Source organism: Canis aureus, chromosome 4 (assembly GCF_053574225.1).
Source record: "Canis aureus isolate CA01 chromosome 4, VMU_Caureus_v.1.0, whole genome shotgun sequence".
Lineage (NCBI taxonomy): Eukaryota > Metazoa > Chordata > Mammalia > Carnivora > Canidae > Canis > Canis aureus.
The window spans coordinates 51,082,099-51,099,982 of NC_135614.1; the positions used below are offsets into that span (position 1 = coordinate 51,082,099).

Consider the following 17,884-nt stretch of genomic DNA (forward strand, 5'->3'; position numbering starts at 1 on the left):
TTCATGATATGTTTATAAATAGCAAATAACTCTGAGAAACTAGAAAATAGGAGACTAAGAATATAATGAATAAAAAGACTGGAAGATAGACCTAGTTCAATATAGAGAGATTTCATGGTCCTCAGTGGAGGATTTGAGAAAAGCCATGGCCATGTGCTAGTAGGCTATGATGGAGTTGTTTAAGGAATTCGTAATAGCACTTTTTCTTTGAGAATTGGCCTTTCATAGGGGCAGGTATTTAATTTGTCATGCTTGTACTGCTTGATTCTGTATCAAGTCTCTGTTGATTATACCACTTTGGTATCAGGTAACGGGTTTATTAGCATGCAAATAACTTAGGCAAATTATTTATTATCTCTAGGTATCATCTTCAACATGTATAAAATGAAATTACAGGGTCTTGGTGAGGATTAAATTAAAAATACATTAAGGCCTTTATTACAGGAAATTGCTCATAGTAAACAAGAAAAAAAATACCCATCAACAAACATCACTTCCAACATCATCACCCATAATCATCATTGTTGTTATCATTCTTGGTCAAGCCAATTTTTTTCTCCAGCATTTAGAGATGAAGCAAAAAAAAGTGTGTGTGTGTGTGTGTGTGTGTGTGTGTGTGTGTGTATTTACTAAGGCTGCCAGTGTTAGAGGAAAGCATGTTTGGCCAAATTCATGCTACGTCAGAGAAATATCTATGGATACAGAGGAACCAGAAATGGAGCAGTTTTATAGAAAGAAGCAGAGACAAATCACCGCAACGAAAAATCTGAGAGAGCAGCTGCCCAGATATCTGATGGCCTCCCTGATTCCTTCATAATCTAGGTGTCATATCTGCCCTGAGTTCCCCCTGAAAGCACTGTATCCTTTTTATAGATTATGTTAGATTATGTTTGTTTATTTTTGCTCCAGGTAACTGGGTTACTGTCACTAGCTCCTAAAGGGTCTTTTAGAGCTCAGAAGCAGCTGATGATGATACAGTACATCGCCTGGATGGACTGACTGCATGACCCACTGGAGAGCAAACCTAGGCAAAGTGGAATCATGAGTGTATTTCCTGGGCCTTCTGGAAACGAGGGTACTAATTGGCAAATACCTAGTGATCTTGCTGCTTAATGAATTTCCCACACCTCCATGGAGTAGAGTAAGCATTTTAGTAAACTGCATGAACTCTCTCAGGCCACTAGGGGACTACTGAGCATTGTCTTCTGGCAGTGCTACCCAGGCCCCAGAATCTGTTTGCCTATTTATCAGGTGCTTGGAGTATAGGGAAAAGGAGGACAGAATTTTGGGTTCAAGCCCAGTGATGAGCTCTAGGGAAATGCTATAGAAGAGCAAGCAGAATGGAAGTCTATTAACATGGATTCTGTTGGACTTGGATAAAATGTAAATTTCAAACCTACAACCTTGTAAAGGGATATTCTCAGAGCAAGTGATAAAAATAAACATTTGAAAGTGCCACAGTAAGTTTAGAGAAGTTAATGAGAATAATTTTGTCCTCCATGTTGTTATATTAAGTGACTTTATGTTTCTTCTTAGAATAAAATACAAGAGGATTGCCATTTATATGAGTGATTTAATCTGAGAGGAAAAAATGAAGGGGTGGGGAGACTCTTCTGAGAAGAAGCTAAGAGGTATTTGATGCACAGTTTGGAGCTAATGATTCAGCAGTGGCTGAATGACATTGTACACACACACACACACACACACACACACACATAATGCTGATAAATGCTCTCTAATAAACCCAGACCACCAAAGAAACAAATTATTTTAAAATAGACTTTTAACAAGCTTTGGTGAGAGAATACTAGAAGTAGAGTATCTGATATGTCAGAATTAAAAGATCTATATAGCTCTGTGAACTTGCTGTGAGCATATTGTTGTTGCTGCTTGTTTTGTTATTATGGCACTATATCAGTAAGGAATATGTTAGATGTAACACAGAAAATCCAACTTGCAGTTGTGTAAACAAAAGTAGGGAAAAGGGTGGAGGTAGGCAGTACCTGGCTTTGGTAGCTAAGTAATGCCAGAGTGGACTAGACTGCATTTCATGGTTGCCATATGGCTACCTCAGTTTGTCATCATATCTGCAGTTAACAGAAGAAATAAGGAATAGAGTCACCAGGCCTAGTCTAGCTACAGAGGAAGTTGAGAAACTTCCAAGATATCTTTGTTTTCTGATTTAAGAAATGAATAAACACAGATAAATGTTCAGATGAATCCTACAAAAATCTTTCAATACTTGCTAGGACACTCCTGATTACAATAGCAGGGATTTTCTTTTTTAGTTTTTTCATCCTTTATAACATAAGCAGCCAATAAAGATGTGGATTAGGAATGGAAGTTAAATGTGCCGTCTGTCACAGGCAGGGAATTGCCTCTAGGTAGATTAATTACAGCAAGAAACCCCTTACTCTGGTATGGTTTAGGGAGTAGAGTATAGGCTACAATTCTGTTGCCACTGGCACACTTAGCTTTTGGGCCAGGCATAATCTGCACAAATACATGTAGAAGTCTCGTGAGAGGCTTATGAAAAATTTGCAACATCCTTTCTTAATATCTTTCTTAATATATTTCTCAATAATTTAAAGATATTCTGCTGAACTCCATTGTCATCTAATATAGACAATAGAGCCACTATCCATAGGCTAATAGAACAGGAGACCTGACATTCAATTAAAGCACTTAGACCATCAAAGTCCTAAATGGTTGAAGCACATTAGTTTAGCTCCTATCAGAATAAGACCTGGGTTCCTGAACTGCATTTTGAAGTTATAAACTGATAGTATTTAAGTTTCCTACAGGAAAGAATCAAAAGACGTTACACCTGGTACTTTAATTAGTACCCATTATATTAAGTCCTACCTGGAAAATTTTTCATAAAATTAAATAATAGGAAAATCTTTGTCTTGATGAGAAACTAAAATAATATTCTTCTTTCCACAAACTATATAACTGACCATGTTTCTCCTTTTGATCTTGCTGCCTGGATACTCAAAGTCAGAACTGAATTATAGCGGGCTTTTGTTTGTGTTAATCTTCTTTTATTTTTGTACTTGTTTTCCTATTACTATTCTATACTTTGTGTTTGTTTTTTTTCTGAAAGGCTCCTCAAAACTTCTGGAGAAAAATAATATAAATAAGCTCTAGGAAGTGAAACAGTAATTGGTAATTTTTTGGGACTACTCATTCATTTGGATCAATTATATCACATTACCTATTGATTATCTGGTATAGTGTTTGAACTAAAATCTAGGATTAAATAAAGTAATATCAAATTCAAACGAAGAAGACATTAACCACAAGAGGATAGTTGGAACCAGAAGATTCAGCAGAATCAGACACAGAACTGGAGATAATGTATTTTTACAAAAAAGAGGTAATTACTTTGGAACTGCTGTCAATTTATACTTTGAAACTAGGGTAGCTAAAGATCATATTCTTGTTTTTAAGGTAAGAAGGAAATACTGTTTTATTTATGTGATAAAAAAAATACCCTTTTTTTCTTTAGGTTCACAGCAAAATTAAGAGGAAAGCACTGAAATTTCCTATATCCCCTACTCCCACACATTCATAGTCTCCCTCATTATTAATATCTCCCATCAGAATGGTACGTTTGTTACAGCTGATAAAGCTACACTGGCACATCATTATCATCCAAAGTCCAGAGTTTACATTTTAGTTCACTCTTGGTGTTGTATATTCTTTGGGTTCTGACAAATGTAGAATGACATTTATCCATCATTTAGTATCTTGTAGAGTATTTTCACAGTCCTAAAAATCCTCTGTGTCCACCTATGCAACTTTCCCTCAGCCTAACTCCTGGAATACACTGATATTTTTAAGGTCCACATAATTTTGCCTCTTCTAGAATATCCTATAGGTGGAATTATATAGTATCTAGACTTTCAGATTGGCTTCTTTCACTTAGAGAGATATGCATGTAAGTGTCCTCCACACCTTTTTATGACTTGACACCTTGTTTTTAGCTTTGAATAATAGTCCATTGTTTGGATATACTACAGTGCATTTATCCATTCACCTACTGAAGGACATCTTCTTGTTTCCAGATTTGGGGAAATGTAAATAAAGCTGCTAGCAACACCTGTGTGCAGGTTTTTGTGGCAGCATTACATTTGGGAGGAAATCACCAAACTATTTTCCAAAGTGGCTGTACTATTTTCGATTCCTACCAGCAGTGAATGAGAGTTTCTGCTGCTCCACATTCTCACTAACATTTGATGTTGTCAGTGTTCTGGATTTCGGCCATTCTTATAAGTGGTATCACATTGTTGTTTTCATTTTATTTCCCTAAGGACATATTATGTGGAGCATCTTTTCAGATGCTTATTTTCCATCTGTGTAATACTTATCATATCTGATGAGGTGTCCATTAAGGTCTTTTGCCCACTTGTTAATCAAGTTGTTTGTTTCTTATTTTTGAATTTTAAAAAGTTTTTATAAATTTTGCATAATTTTCTTGTCAGACATGTCTGGCAAGTATTTTCTCCCTGTCTGTGGCTTTTCTTCTTCTCTGAACAATGTCTTTGTGGGGCAAAATTTTTAATTTCAATGAAATACATCTTATCAACTATTTATTTTATGGATTGTATCTAAGAAGTTATCACCATACTCAAGGTCATGCAGGTTTTCTCCTATCTTATCTTCTAGTTTTGTGTATAACATCCATTTTGAATTAATTTTTTGTGAGTGCTGTAAGGTCTTGGACTAGATTAATTTTCTTACATGTGGATGTCTAGTTGTCCTACCACCATTTGTTGACAAGACTGTATTTGCTCCACTGTATTGCTTTTGCTCTTTTCTCAAATATCAGTGGATTATATTTATGGGAGTCTATTCCAAGCTCTATATCCTCATCCACTAATCTGTATATTCTTTCACTAATGCCACACTGTCTTGATTACTGTAGATTAACAGTAAGTTTTGAAGTTGGATAAAATCAGTTCTCCAACTTTGTTTTTCCCTTTCATCTTTAATTATCTGGAATACGTTTTTGTGATTGGGAATTACTAAGGATTTGTTTTCTTGTTCCAATTATAATGTAATTGTTCTAATAGCAAATGTGGAAGAGTCTATAGTTTCTTCACAGTTTTGTAATATCCTCTTTACAATACAACAATTTTCCATTTTTTGCTAGGAGATATATTTGGGCTCTCAATTATGTTCTATTGACTTATTTGCTTATATGCATGCCATTGTTTTTCACTATTTTCCTTAAATACTATGTGTAATGGACTTTATGGTATGTTTCCTCTAGGTAAATCTCCATTTAATAATGAAGGACTTATTTCTCTACCTGCTGGGAGTGCTGTGAGCCTTTTTCCAAATTTCCTCAGCTGAAGAGTCTTGTACTAAGCATGAATCTTTATAGAAGTAGGCAACCTTCAATAGATACAAATATTTAGGCCCCCACCCCAGCACTTGAGATTAAAGTATAGGGCCATCTCAGTTTCAGAACTCCCATGGGCTTGTGCAGGGTCCTGGTTGAGATGGCAAATTTTCTAGTCCAATCCTTTCCTTTCCACAGGTGGTAATCCCAAAAACACTCCCTAAGAAACTGCCTACATGCTATCCACTATCTCATACTCTACTATTCAGGGAATTAAGCCTGTGACTCATTGCAGATTTCATTGGCAACCTGTCATTTTCTGACCTCTTGCGCAACCTTCTTTTATTAAATTATTTGACAAGAGAGGGTGCGTGTGCACATGCACAAGCAGAAGGAGTGGGAGAAGCAGGCTCTTCACTGAGCAAGGAGCCCAATGTGGGGCTTGATCTCAGGACCCTGCATGACCTGAGCCGAAGGCAGGCACTTAACTGACTGAGCCACCAGGGCATCCCTCTTTATATGTTTTTATATCTTATATTTCTCAGTGGCAGCTTACTATTCTTGAGAAGATCTGTGGATATGCCATGACAAGGAATTAAACCATATATGCAATTTTTAAAATATCACTAAAGATTATTTTGAAAGAATCTATTATGGAAATATACTCACTGTGCAGTTTTGTTTTTTTCAAAATTTCAACAAGCATTTAGATTTAGTATGTCCTAGGCTTTGCAAGTGATTCCAGAGATTCAAAGAAAAAAGCTGGGTACTATCATCATGAAGCTCATTACCCACCCACCTTTTGGTTTCTCTTTTTAACCACTATGCCAATATTTCTTTTGATTTTCATGTATTTGAAATGCTATGGTTAAAATACTCCTTTTTTGTAGTCAGTAATTTGCCTGGCAAATAGTCAGTGGTAGTTATATGCCAAATACTGAAGTGGTTTTTAAGGAGGAAACAAGAAAAGCAATACACAGGATTTGTCTCAAGAGAAAACTTGACAAACATGCAATGACTGTTGCAAACAGTCTACCAACAGGGATATTCAGAAGAGCAGAAGTCAGTGGGTATTTAGATTAGGGAGACTTGAAGGCTCAACTTTATTCCACGTATCAATGGATTATCTGTTTTTTAATTAAATGTCTATTGTAGACTACTCTTATTCCATATTTGCTTGGAAAATATTTTGAAATCTTAATTTCTGTTTTATTTCTTCCCTTTACGTTGACCTTTATTTCCCTCCTTTAAGCAGTTGGCAAGGTTTGTCCTTTTTTTTTTTTTTTTTTGCTTCAGAAGAGTTTGTCACAGGAAAGAAAGCAATGAATACACTTTAGTTCCTAAATTTTGGGTCTAGAAAGCCCTATAGCAGTAGGCATACACAAGGTGGTTTAGAAAAACATAAAAAAAGAAAGATTTCATTCAGATTACAAGTAGATTCCCTCAGGCTTGGGGAGTAGAAAAACATGGACATGTGCATCTGGGAAAAATAGGATTGCTATGCCATGCTTCCCAGCTACAATACCTCTGAAAGGCAAGGAATCAGGGTAGAAATGGTGGCATCGGAGATCAGGCAAATGGGACTACAAGCAGATGTTTGTCTCCCGGGAATAACTCAGAAGCCATGAAGAACCGCTAGATCTCATAGGGCCATGAAATCAGAGACAATGGGCTTTCACTGTCAACTCTGTGAGTTGATGTTTGAGAATAGATATCCTATCCTCAACCCATATCTTGGCACTGAATGAATAAAATCTTATTGTGGTAGTATCAGGAGGGGAGGTTTGTTTCATTTTTCACATACCAGAATTGTCAACAGAGATTTACGTGTCTCTAAGTGAACACATAATGGAATATATGCATGTGTATATTCATATACACACATATATTTTATATATTTATATATATAAATAATTGAGAAGGGAAGCAATAAACTGAAGCTTATTCATTCATATGTTTATGTATCTCTAAGTGGACATACATTTGTCTAAAACAAATGTATAATATTATGGTCTCCTGTTTATTATTTGCCTTTTGTTCAAATATTGTTTCTTTTGCTGTCTTATAATCCTTCTTTAGGACTCTGTGGAGGGTCAAGATGAGAAAAGGATTTATGGAGAAAATAGGAGCTGGAACAGAGAAATAGAGCAAAGAACTAGTTTTCTTCTCAAAAAAAACATTTTTGGTCTCAATTTTTAGCTGCAAAATGGTATTTCATATGCAGTGATTGTGGGGGGATAACTAATCATTCACAGACTTGATGCCTAATTTCATTCATTTTCTAGTCTTTTCTGCTGAGTCATATCCCTCAGAGATTTCTGCATTTATAATCCAAGGAATGGATCTATTATGATGAATATTACTTGTTAATCCTTTTACCTTGCAACTCATACTCAAGGTTGCAACTTAAAATACCAATTTCACCACTAAATCTACCTTTTTCCAATTTCCTCCCCCAAATTTTTGATTTTTCAGTTATATTCTTGCAGCACATAGCACTTCTATTGTGCACTTATCATAATAATAGTTAAATTTGGTTTATATAATTTTTTTGAAAAGGATCGCCATTCTCCCACTAAGAATGTAAACTGTATTTAAAGAGTTACTCCTAAAAATAAAATAAAATGAAAAATAAAAAAATAAAAATAAAAAAAGAGTTACTTCTATAGCAACTAGTACAATGTTTGACACATAACAGGTATTTAATAAATATTGAGTGAACATATGAATAAATGAGCTTCAGTTTATTGCTTCCCTTCTCAATTATTTATATATATAAATATATGTAAAATATATGTGTGAATATGAATATACACATGCATATATTCTATAAAAAGATGACATTTTAATAAGTATAATTTTACAATGGATAGAAAAAAGAACTTATGTAGTAACATTTCATATAAGAATAATGTAGATTGAAAAATTGCAAGTGGAATGAAGGATTTTTATATTCTTTTCTATAGTCCCTGCTGTTGGATTGGGCTTGCTTAATATTCCAATACCATATGTGCAGGGAGATCTACATAACCAGATAAGAACCATGGTGCGTTAGCAATTCCAGGTTGCTATTTAGTTATACTTCTGGAGTGCTCATGTATTTGCACATCTGAGGGATGTTTGTGGGACTCCATATTAGCTTTTTATGCAAAAAAATTATTGAGAAAAATTTAATTATGTACCTCCAACACTCACAGTGTGCTGGGTAGCAGAATCTGAATATCAGAAAACATTGTCAAGGAGGAGCATGAATATGGTGAAAGAAAAATGCAATCCCAAAGTGTCCAAAACAACCCATTAAACATTACTTGTAATTTGTCATATCACATCAATCAGTTGCATTTGAAGGTCTTAGAAACAAAAATCCCTTAAGATTTGTAAATGATGAAAGATGGTCTCACTTTAGACTATAGTACTTTATTGCTCAAGAGCGGTGCCTTCATTTTAGCTGCTAATATATCTATTCTAGAAGTGAAACCCAGTAACAGGCAATTCATTCCTGTATAATGTGTGCAGGATCAGAAACTCCATAAACACATTACTGAGTACAGAGTCCTAGTAAATGTAAAATAAACGTTAAACTAACTTTGGTCGTTTTTGTTTTATTTCTATTTCTGATCCACAAGACTAGGGAACAACTTTTATTTATTTATTTTTAAATATTTATTTATTCATGAGAGACACAGATATATATAGAGAGAGGCAGAGACACAGATAGAGGAGAAGCAGGCTCCATGCAGGAAGCCCGATGTGGGACTCATCCTAGGACTCCAGGATCATGCCCTGGGCCAAAGGCAGACGCCAAACCTCTGAGCCACCTAGGGATCCCCCTAGGAAACAACTTTTAAAAAACATTCATTTTGCCTTCAAGCTTTGCTATATTTTGTTTAAATCTTACTTTTATTTTTTGCTTATATCAAGGAAATAGCATAATAATAGGACATAATTTAAGTATTTAATCAAAAATAGAGTAATGGGCTGTACAAATGTGTACTTGGTTGCAAATCATGTTCCTCAAGCATTCTAGTGAGTGCCAATATGTGAGTGATTAGAATATAAGAGAATATGGATATTATTAAGAAAGCTAGATATTTTATCAGCATTTTATTTTTATGTTTTCTACAATAGAAAGGTAGATATAATGTATACCTATTTCTAATGTTCTTCATTTGGGGGTTATTTATTAAGGACATCACAATGGGTGTTACAATATCACATTACCTGAAACATGCTTATTTTATTTAGTGTGGATACTTGTTTCTAGGTAAGTATGTAGATAAATCAGCCATATGACACTCCTGTGTACTCTGAAAACTTCCCAGAAAGCTATAGGCAATGTTATATTAAAGCTGGAAACAAATCACATCTCAAGCATTCTTATTAATTTACTGTCTTACTTGGTACCCACTGAGTATCCATTGATAGATCAGAAACTCAGTAGAAGAAATGATGATGCTCCTAGAATTTGCATGAAGGTGGAAAGGAGGGAGTTGGAGAATAGGAAAAGAGAAAGTTCTATACTGGGGCAAAAAGACCTATCTATATTTCATTACTTATTTGATTAATAAGCATCCTCTAGAGAAATAGAACCAACAACATATAAAGAAATTTATTATAGTGAATTTGCTCACATGGTTGTCAAGGCTGAGTAGTCCAACAGTTTTTAGTCAAAAGCTGGAGAATCAGGAGACCTGGTAAGTTCTGGTCTGAGTTCAAAGGCCTGAGAACCAAGAGAGCCAATGGTATAAGTTTCAGAACAAATGCAAGAAAACACTAATTCTCAGCTAAAAGACAGTCAGACAGAGAAAGAATTCTTCATTATTCTGCCATTTTGTTCTATTCATATCCTTAATAAATCAGATGATGCTATCCATATTGGGGAGAGCAATATGCTTTACCCAATCTACTGATGCAAATGCTGATCTCATATAGAAACACCTTCATAGACATACCCAAAGGCAATGTTTAACTAAATATCTAAACATCCCATGACCTACTCAAGTTGATATATAAATTGACTTTTACACCTCTTTTTATTCCTAATATCTTTCATTTTTAGAATGCCTGGGTTTAAAATTGCTCCACTACTTTCAAGTTGTACATACTCTGTGCATTCATTTTCTCTCATCTGTGTAAGAGGTAATAATACCTAGGATTGTGGTAAGGTTTAAGTGAAATAACACATTTAAATTGCTTGGTACAATGCAGGCCTCATCAGCAAGCATTCAATGAGTAATACCTGCTCTTAGCATTATTAACATTATTAGAAATAACAAAACTTTGCATCTGCAGTCTACTATCTTGGTTTTCAAGAGAGCCAGGATGTACAATTCTATCATGGGCCTATAGGGAAGACAGTTAGAAATATTAGACAAACAGTATGACTGGCTGCCACAGTGAGGGAATCATGTGGAGAAGGTCAAATATCAGTTACATAGAAAAATGACAAGAAATATAAAGTCAGTTACTCTCCTTTGAGTCACTTGGCCTTATTCACTTAGAAACATGCACAATTTCCACCTGGACCAAAACTTCTATCATAATGATGAGATATTTTGCTGTTCATGTAACTGGCTCATCCTGGATCTATTTTACTTCAACAATGTTCTCATTGAGTTTCCTTCAGCCATCTATTTTCAGCAACACATCTCAAAACCTTCAGGACCTTGAAAAGCCCTACCTCAGAAACATATAACAATATTTACTCTCTAAACACCAGCCTCATCAGTCCAAATTTCTCATCATCTCACTCTCATTGCTTCTTCTCCTTATTCTCAGAGATCTCCAATCTTTTGATCTGTCTGATTCCCTCAACCTATACACCTCTTATTAGTATCTCCTCCCTACTCTATCCTATCCTATTGGAACTAGAAGCTTGATTGTCTTGTTTCTCACCAGTAATACCAATTGGTAGGCATCTTATCTAACTTATCTAATAGCATGTTTGTTCAGAGTAGGAAAACACCTCTGCTCTGAACACCAAACATCTCAGATTGCTGTTTACTGTTGGAAGTAAATTTTTAACCATCATTATAAACATGCAAAATCCATAGTGTCCAAAATTACAATGGTTCTCTGTGCATACATCATTTATTTGACTTATTCTCCATCAGTCTGAGCCCTCATATTCTCTAATGCCTATTCTAAGGCTTTGTCTGAGCCAGTGAGGCCCATCTTCTCTCTGTACTCAAATAACTCTACAGGAAGTATTTGGTTAGTAAAGATTCAGGAGATTTTATTGAACACATGATGCCCTCTAGGACTGAAAAAAAAATTCAAGGAGATTATATAAATTTCAATATCATAATCATTTTCCAATTCTTCCACTTCTCTTCTAATAAAATCTGCCTAAGGACATCCTTAAAGCATTATTGAGTTAAATTCATTTTTATGTGTATAGATTTTAAATTTTATAACTTAAGAAATAAGAGTACCACCAATAATTATTATTTTTAATCCTGACAGCTCTTGTGACTTTTAAAAGGTATATGAAATTATTTCAATTATTTTTACTACTTTAGTGCTTCTGTTTTTCTTGAATTTATGCAGATGTTTAATTTACTATTGGGGAATACAAAATTCTCATGCAATAGGGGAGGGAGTGTAATGAAAAACATTAAGAAATTTCACTTCAATTCTTTGTACTGGGAAATCTTTTCTCCTTCCTTAATATTGTAAATAACTCATGAATAGATTTCTTATTGTAAATAACTCATGAAAAGAATAGATAAATAGCTATGCCTCCAAAATGAGGCTATAATAATGGTTATTATATCAGATGGAGAAATGGGGCAATGTGGTCTTTTTATACCTTTCCCATCTTACCTTATCTTTACCGAAGACTGTAAATGTGTCTGGGAAATGATCTTTGTTCCTGTAACAGGGATATTTTAACTCAATGGGTTGTAAATGAATAAAAGAAAGTGATTTTTTAGATGTGTGTCCATTGAAAGTCTTCCATGTCAGAGATTCTTTAAAGACTGGGTCAATGAGAACAGATTAAAATTTTTCTGATCAGTTCATTTTCAGTCTTATTTTAATCTTAGACCTCCATATTTTTTCAATAACAGGCTTAATATATATAATTCAATTCACATAGTATAAAATTCACCCTTAAAATAATACAGTTCAATAGTTTTTAGTGTGTCACAAGGTTGTGTAATCACCACCAGTATCTCATTCCAGAAGACTTTTCACACCAAAAATAAACTCTATACTCATTAGCATTCAATCCTATTTTCCCCTCTCTTAAGTGCCTGGTAACTACTAGTCTACTTTTACTTGTAGGAATTTGCCTATTCTGATCAGATCATAGAGATGGAACCATATAAAATATGGCCAGCTGAACTGGTTTCATTCACTAGTATAATGCTTTCAAGGTTCATCCATGTTGTAGCATTTATCAAAAGTACTTAATTCTTCTTTATATTTGGAATAGTTTTAGATTTACAGAAAAAATTCTGAAAGTATATAATAAAGCATGATCTAATATACCCTGCAACCAGCTTCCCTTATTATTAGCATCTTACATTAGTATGATACATTTGTTGAAATTAATGAACCAATATTGTTATATAATTATTAACTAAAATCTATACTTTATTTCCCTAGTTTATACCTAATGACATTTTTCTGCTTCATAGTCCCATCCAGTATATCACATTACACTTAGTCACCATGATTTTTGAGGCTCCTCTTGGCTGTTACTGTTGCTCAGAATTTCCTTGTTCTCAATTCCTTATACCATTTTGAAGAGTACTTTTCAAATATTTTGCAGAATATCTCTACTAGGAATATGTCTAATGTTTTATTATTATTAGATTGGTGATATAGGCTTGCAGGAGTAAGACTCTAAAAATAAAGTGCCATTTTCATCTCACATCAAAGGTACTTACTATCAACAGGATTCATTATTGTTGATGTCAACTTTGAAAATGTGACTGAAATAGGGTTTGTCATATTCTTCTACTGTAAAGTTATTCTTTTCCCTGCCTTTCCATGCTGTACTTTTTGGAAGGTAGTCACTATGTTCAGATGACATTTAAAATATAAATCATTATGATCCATGCGCTTGAAGACAGAGTATCTACATAAATTATTTGTAATTTTTCTGCATAGAATAGTCTTTTCTCTCATTTAGTTAATTATTCAAACTTTATACCAGAACTTCATTCATTTTATTTCTGAATAATATTCCATTTAATGTGTATACCTCATTTTGTTTATTCATTCATCAATAAGTGTACATTTGGATTATTTCTGGGAGGGATTTGGTCTATTATAAGTAGTGCGATGAATATTTTTATAGAAGTTTTTGTGTGGATGTGCATTTTCAATTCCCTTGTGTACATACCCAGAAATGAAATTGCTGGATTGTACAGCAGGTCAATGTTTAACATATTAAGGAACTGCTAAACTCATTTCCTCAGTATCTTTACCATTTTATAACCCCTGTCACCAGAAGTATATGTGGGTTCCAATTTTCCAACATCCTTTCCAATACTTTTTATTTTCTGTCTGTTTTATGTCAGCCATCCCTTTGGGTATTAAGTGTCAGTTTACTTTGGTTTTGATCCTCATTTAAGTAATGATTAATGATTTTGAGCATCTTGTCATATGCTTATTAGCCATTTATGTACCTTCTTTGGAAAATGTTTATTCAGATCTTTCCACTAATTTTTGCTTGTCTTTTTATTGTTGAGGTTAAGAGTTCTTTATTTATTTTGGATACAATTCCCTTATCTGAACATAATTTTGAAACATATTTCTCATTCCATGGGTTGCTTTTTCACTTTCTTAGAGGTGTCTATTGAGGCACAATTTTTTTTTTTTAATTTTGATGAAATCCAATTTACTTTTTTTGTTGTTGTTGTTATTTATGCTTTTGGTGTCATAGCCAAAAAAGCAAATTGCTTAATCCAAGGAAGTGAAAATTTATTCTGATGCTTTCTCCTAAGACTTTCCTAGATTTCATTTTTATATGTATGTCTATATTCAATTTTGAGTTACTTTTTATAGATTGTGTGAGATAGATATCCTTTACATGTGGATATCCAGTTGTCTCGGGACCATTTGTTGAGAAGACAGTGTTTTTCCATTAAATGATCTTAGAACCTCTTTCAAAATTAACTGACCATAAATGCAACATCTTATTCATAGACTCTTAATTTTATTCTATTGATTTGTATGACTAGCCTTAAACTAGTAGCACACTGTCTTGATATGAAATTGGGAAGAGTTTTACAACATTGTTCTTTTTTTAAAACTTTGTTTTAGCTATTCTGTGTCCCTTGCATATCCACATGAATTTTATAATTACCTTGTCAACTTACACAACATAGCAAGGATTTTGATAGATATTGCATAAAATTTGAAGATAAATTTAGGGACAATTATCATCTTTGGAGGACTTGGTGCTGTACATGAACTATCTTTCCATTTATTAAGTTTCCTTTGTTCCTTAAGATAGTATTGCGTACTTTTCAGTACACAAGTCCTTTGCTCTTTTGCTAAATTTATTTCAAAATATTTTATTCTTTTGATGTTATTGTAAATAAAATTGCTTTAACTATAATTATATATATTTTATTTTATTGCTAGTTTATAGAAATACAATAGATTTGTGAGTACTAATTTTATATTTCAATACCTTACTGAACTTGCTTATCAGTTCCAAAAAGTTCTTATGGAGTCCACAGGATTTTTTACATAAAAATCCTTAGCATCTTTGAATAGACATATAGTATAACTTATTTTTTCCCAATAACAATATCTAACTTTGTGCCTTCATAAACAGAACTATCTGTTGGAGGAGGAAGTTCATCTTCTGTGGTGAAGAGTGGATATCTTACTAGACATGGTCTATGAAACCAAAACTGAGTCCTGCTTAATGTAAAGTGAATTAGTTGAATAGAGAAAGTGTCAATTGGAGGAGAAAATGAAGGCCATGAAGAAATGATTAGAAGATTAGGAAGAAAATCAACCAAGGAAGTAGATTATAGATGAGATTTTCTTAGACAAACTGATAAATCTTGCTCCAGGGGAGAGTGTAGAAAGTGAAACTCATAATTTTGGATTCTTGAGTAATCCAAATATAATACAGAATAAAGGCAGAAACAAATTTTTGAGGTAAGAATAACGAGGGATACATCTCTTATGTAGATACCAGGCACACAGATATACAGAACCTGAGTGAAAGATTCCCAGGAATGTTTGTGGGTTGTGTAATGTCTGTGAATTATATATATATATATATCTTAAATTTCTCTACCATGGGATTGGGGCAGTTGGGAGGAAGTAGCTGGAGTTCACTACAAAGGAAAGACTTACCTGATAAATTGATATTTTTGGTGAGGAATTCATTCATTCTTTGCCCTCAGCAAGACTTTCAAATACTGCAGCACTATGGCTTTTCATATTTCTGCCCATGTTGTTTCCACTTTTGAAAAAACAGTCCTCATATCTTCAATCTTCTCTAATGACTTCAGCTATAGAAGTGCAAGATATAGCTTCTCATAACAGATTTTGTACTTTTTAAATATTTTACTGTTATATTCATTAAATTAAAAAGACTCAACACAAGCACCATCTCTTCCAGGATGCCATCTGGATCAGAGAACCCTTATTTGTAATCTAACTAAAGTAAACTAGAAGTCTAAAAATTGAAGAAAGATGTATTCAGTCTTGCACTGCTGGGCAGACTGAATTTGAAAATCATGTTCTACAGGTAAAGAGGATCTGGTAAAACCTAGGCTTTCAGCTGAGGCCCTAATTTGCTACCCTCTAGATGCACAGGTTATCCCCTAGGATTAAAAGCAAATCAGACAAAACATTCTTAACAAAACCTTAAACCCTAATTTGGGCTGTGCACTATCTGCTTGGCAGGAAAATATATTAAATTAATTTTAAAAGAAGATAACATCAGCCAGAGCCATTTATTTTTCATATTTAATATGGAACACTCATTTTTAAATTAGAAGATATGCCCCAAAATGAGCAAATAAACTATAAGTACAATAAGTAATAGAAATAGACTTACATTGGTTCAGATATTACAGTTATCAGAGAGAAACATTGTAATATGTTTACTATATAATTAGTATTTTCAATAAAATACAGAAACATCAGAAATTTTCAGCAGAGAACTTTTTAAAAGATGAGTCATTGCCAAGAGCTGAAAATTGCAACAATTGAAATTCAGAATTGAACATACAGTTTTAAGATGTAGTAAAAGAAAGGATAAGTGAACTGGAAAATAAATTACTAGAAAAATACCCAGATATGAAAATAAAGGATTTTAAGATACAAGAGACTATAAAATATGTATATGTGTATTTGTGTATGTATGTGTATAAAGTGAAAGTTTTTTGACATACGAATATTTAGAGGCTTAAGAAAGAGGAGAAAGAGAACAGAAAAGAAGCAATATTGGAAGAAATAACAGCTTTGATTCTTTCAAAATTGATGAACACATCAATCTATAGACTCATGAGAACTTATAAACCCCAAACACATTAAATACAGAAACAAGGCAAAACAAAATTTATCCTGGCACATAATAGTAAAATTGTTAAAAGCCAAAGGTAAAAGAAAAATCATCAACACTTGCCCAAGTCCTCTCATCCCTTTCTGAGTTTTTCTAATTGTGATTTATATTTTTCCTTCACATCCTTCACTGTTTCTAAGTATCTGTTAGCTTATTTTAACATGGTGGGTTACTGATTTGATCTGGCTTCATGCACATAGCCTTCTACAAGGACATTATTTTGCTCCTTATGATTTTTTTCTTATGATAATTTGTACTAGATCTTATCTTGATACTCTTCTGTATTTTGTCTTTATGTGAAACTAACATTCCTAAACTTTTAGAATGAAGTGGAATTTAGGAAAGCAGCTCTACCTTCAAAGAGATTCCTCTTTTGTTATTATTATGTAAAGTTCAAAAACAAGGAAGCTTGCATTCTGGGAATTTTTTTTTTTTTTTTTTTTGTCTACTCTTTCACAAACTTTGCTTTGTAAGTTCTGTTTCCTTTCTTTTTCTTGTGCTATCCTGCTCAATTTTTATTTCACCTTGAATACTTTCTCATCATGGGCTGTATTCTAGAAGGGAACCCTCGTGGTCAGTTTGAGAAATCATAACAGAAAGACTACTTTAAGGGCAGCTCATTTAGCCCTTACTGGAATTCCTTGTACTCATTCACTAGTAAGAACATAATTCCACCCATGTTAGTTGCTGTCTTCAAAATAATCCCCTTACTTTGCAGTAAATATCAACTGGTTATTTGAGGTTATCCTTTTCTAGGATCCTCAGATGATACCCTATTCCTTTATCCTTCTTTCTCTAGTGCTGATGCAATAGCATCAGGGTTTTAGGATTTTTGATGCTTTTTCTGTATCCACTTAGCATTTTAGTGTTCATGGAGAGAGTTTGTTTCCAAGGTTTGTTGTAAATATTGATTATGAGCTTTTGGGTTCGTTATATAATTGCTCTACCTGCTTTTATAGATATAAGAGGTGACCACCACCTATGTTTCT

At 33.7% G+C, this 17,884-nt stretch overlaps 1 protein-coding gene across 1 annotated transcript in view; it reads right to left on the reverse strand.

The window, feature by feature from the left end:
* GABRA6 (gamma-aminobutyric acid type A receptor subunit alpha6) overlaps positions 1 to 12,277 on the reverse strand; it is a 39,228-nt gene extending 26,951 nt beyond the window's left edge. Inside the window, exons 1-2 of the mRNA XM_077895628.1 lie at positions 12,176 to 12,277; positions 9,982 to 10,070 (exon numbers count right to left, since the gene is read on the reverse strand). Coding sequence (XP_077751754.1) covers positions 9,982 to 9,983 — 2 coding nt within the window. The 5' untranslated portion in view covers positions 9,984 to 10,070; positions 12,176 to 12,277. The remainder of the gene's footprint in view (positions 1 to 9,981; positions 10,071 to 12,175) is intronic.
* Positions 12,278 to 17,884: the final 5,607 nt, after the last annotated feature.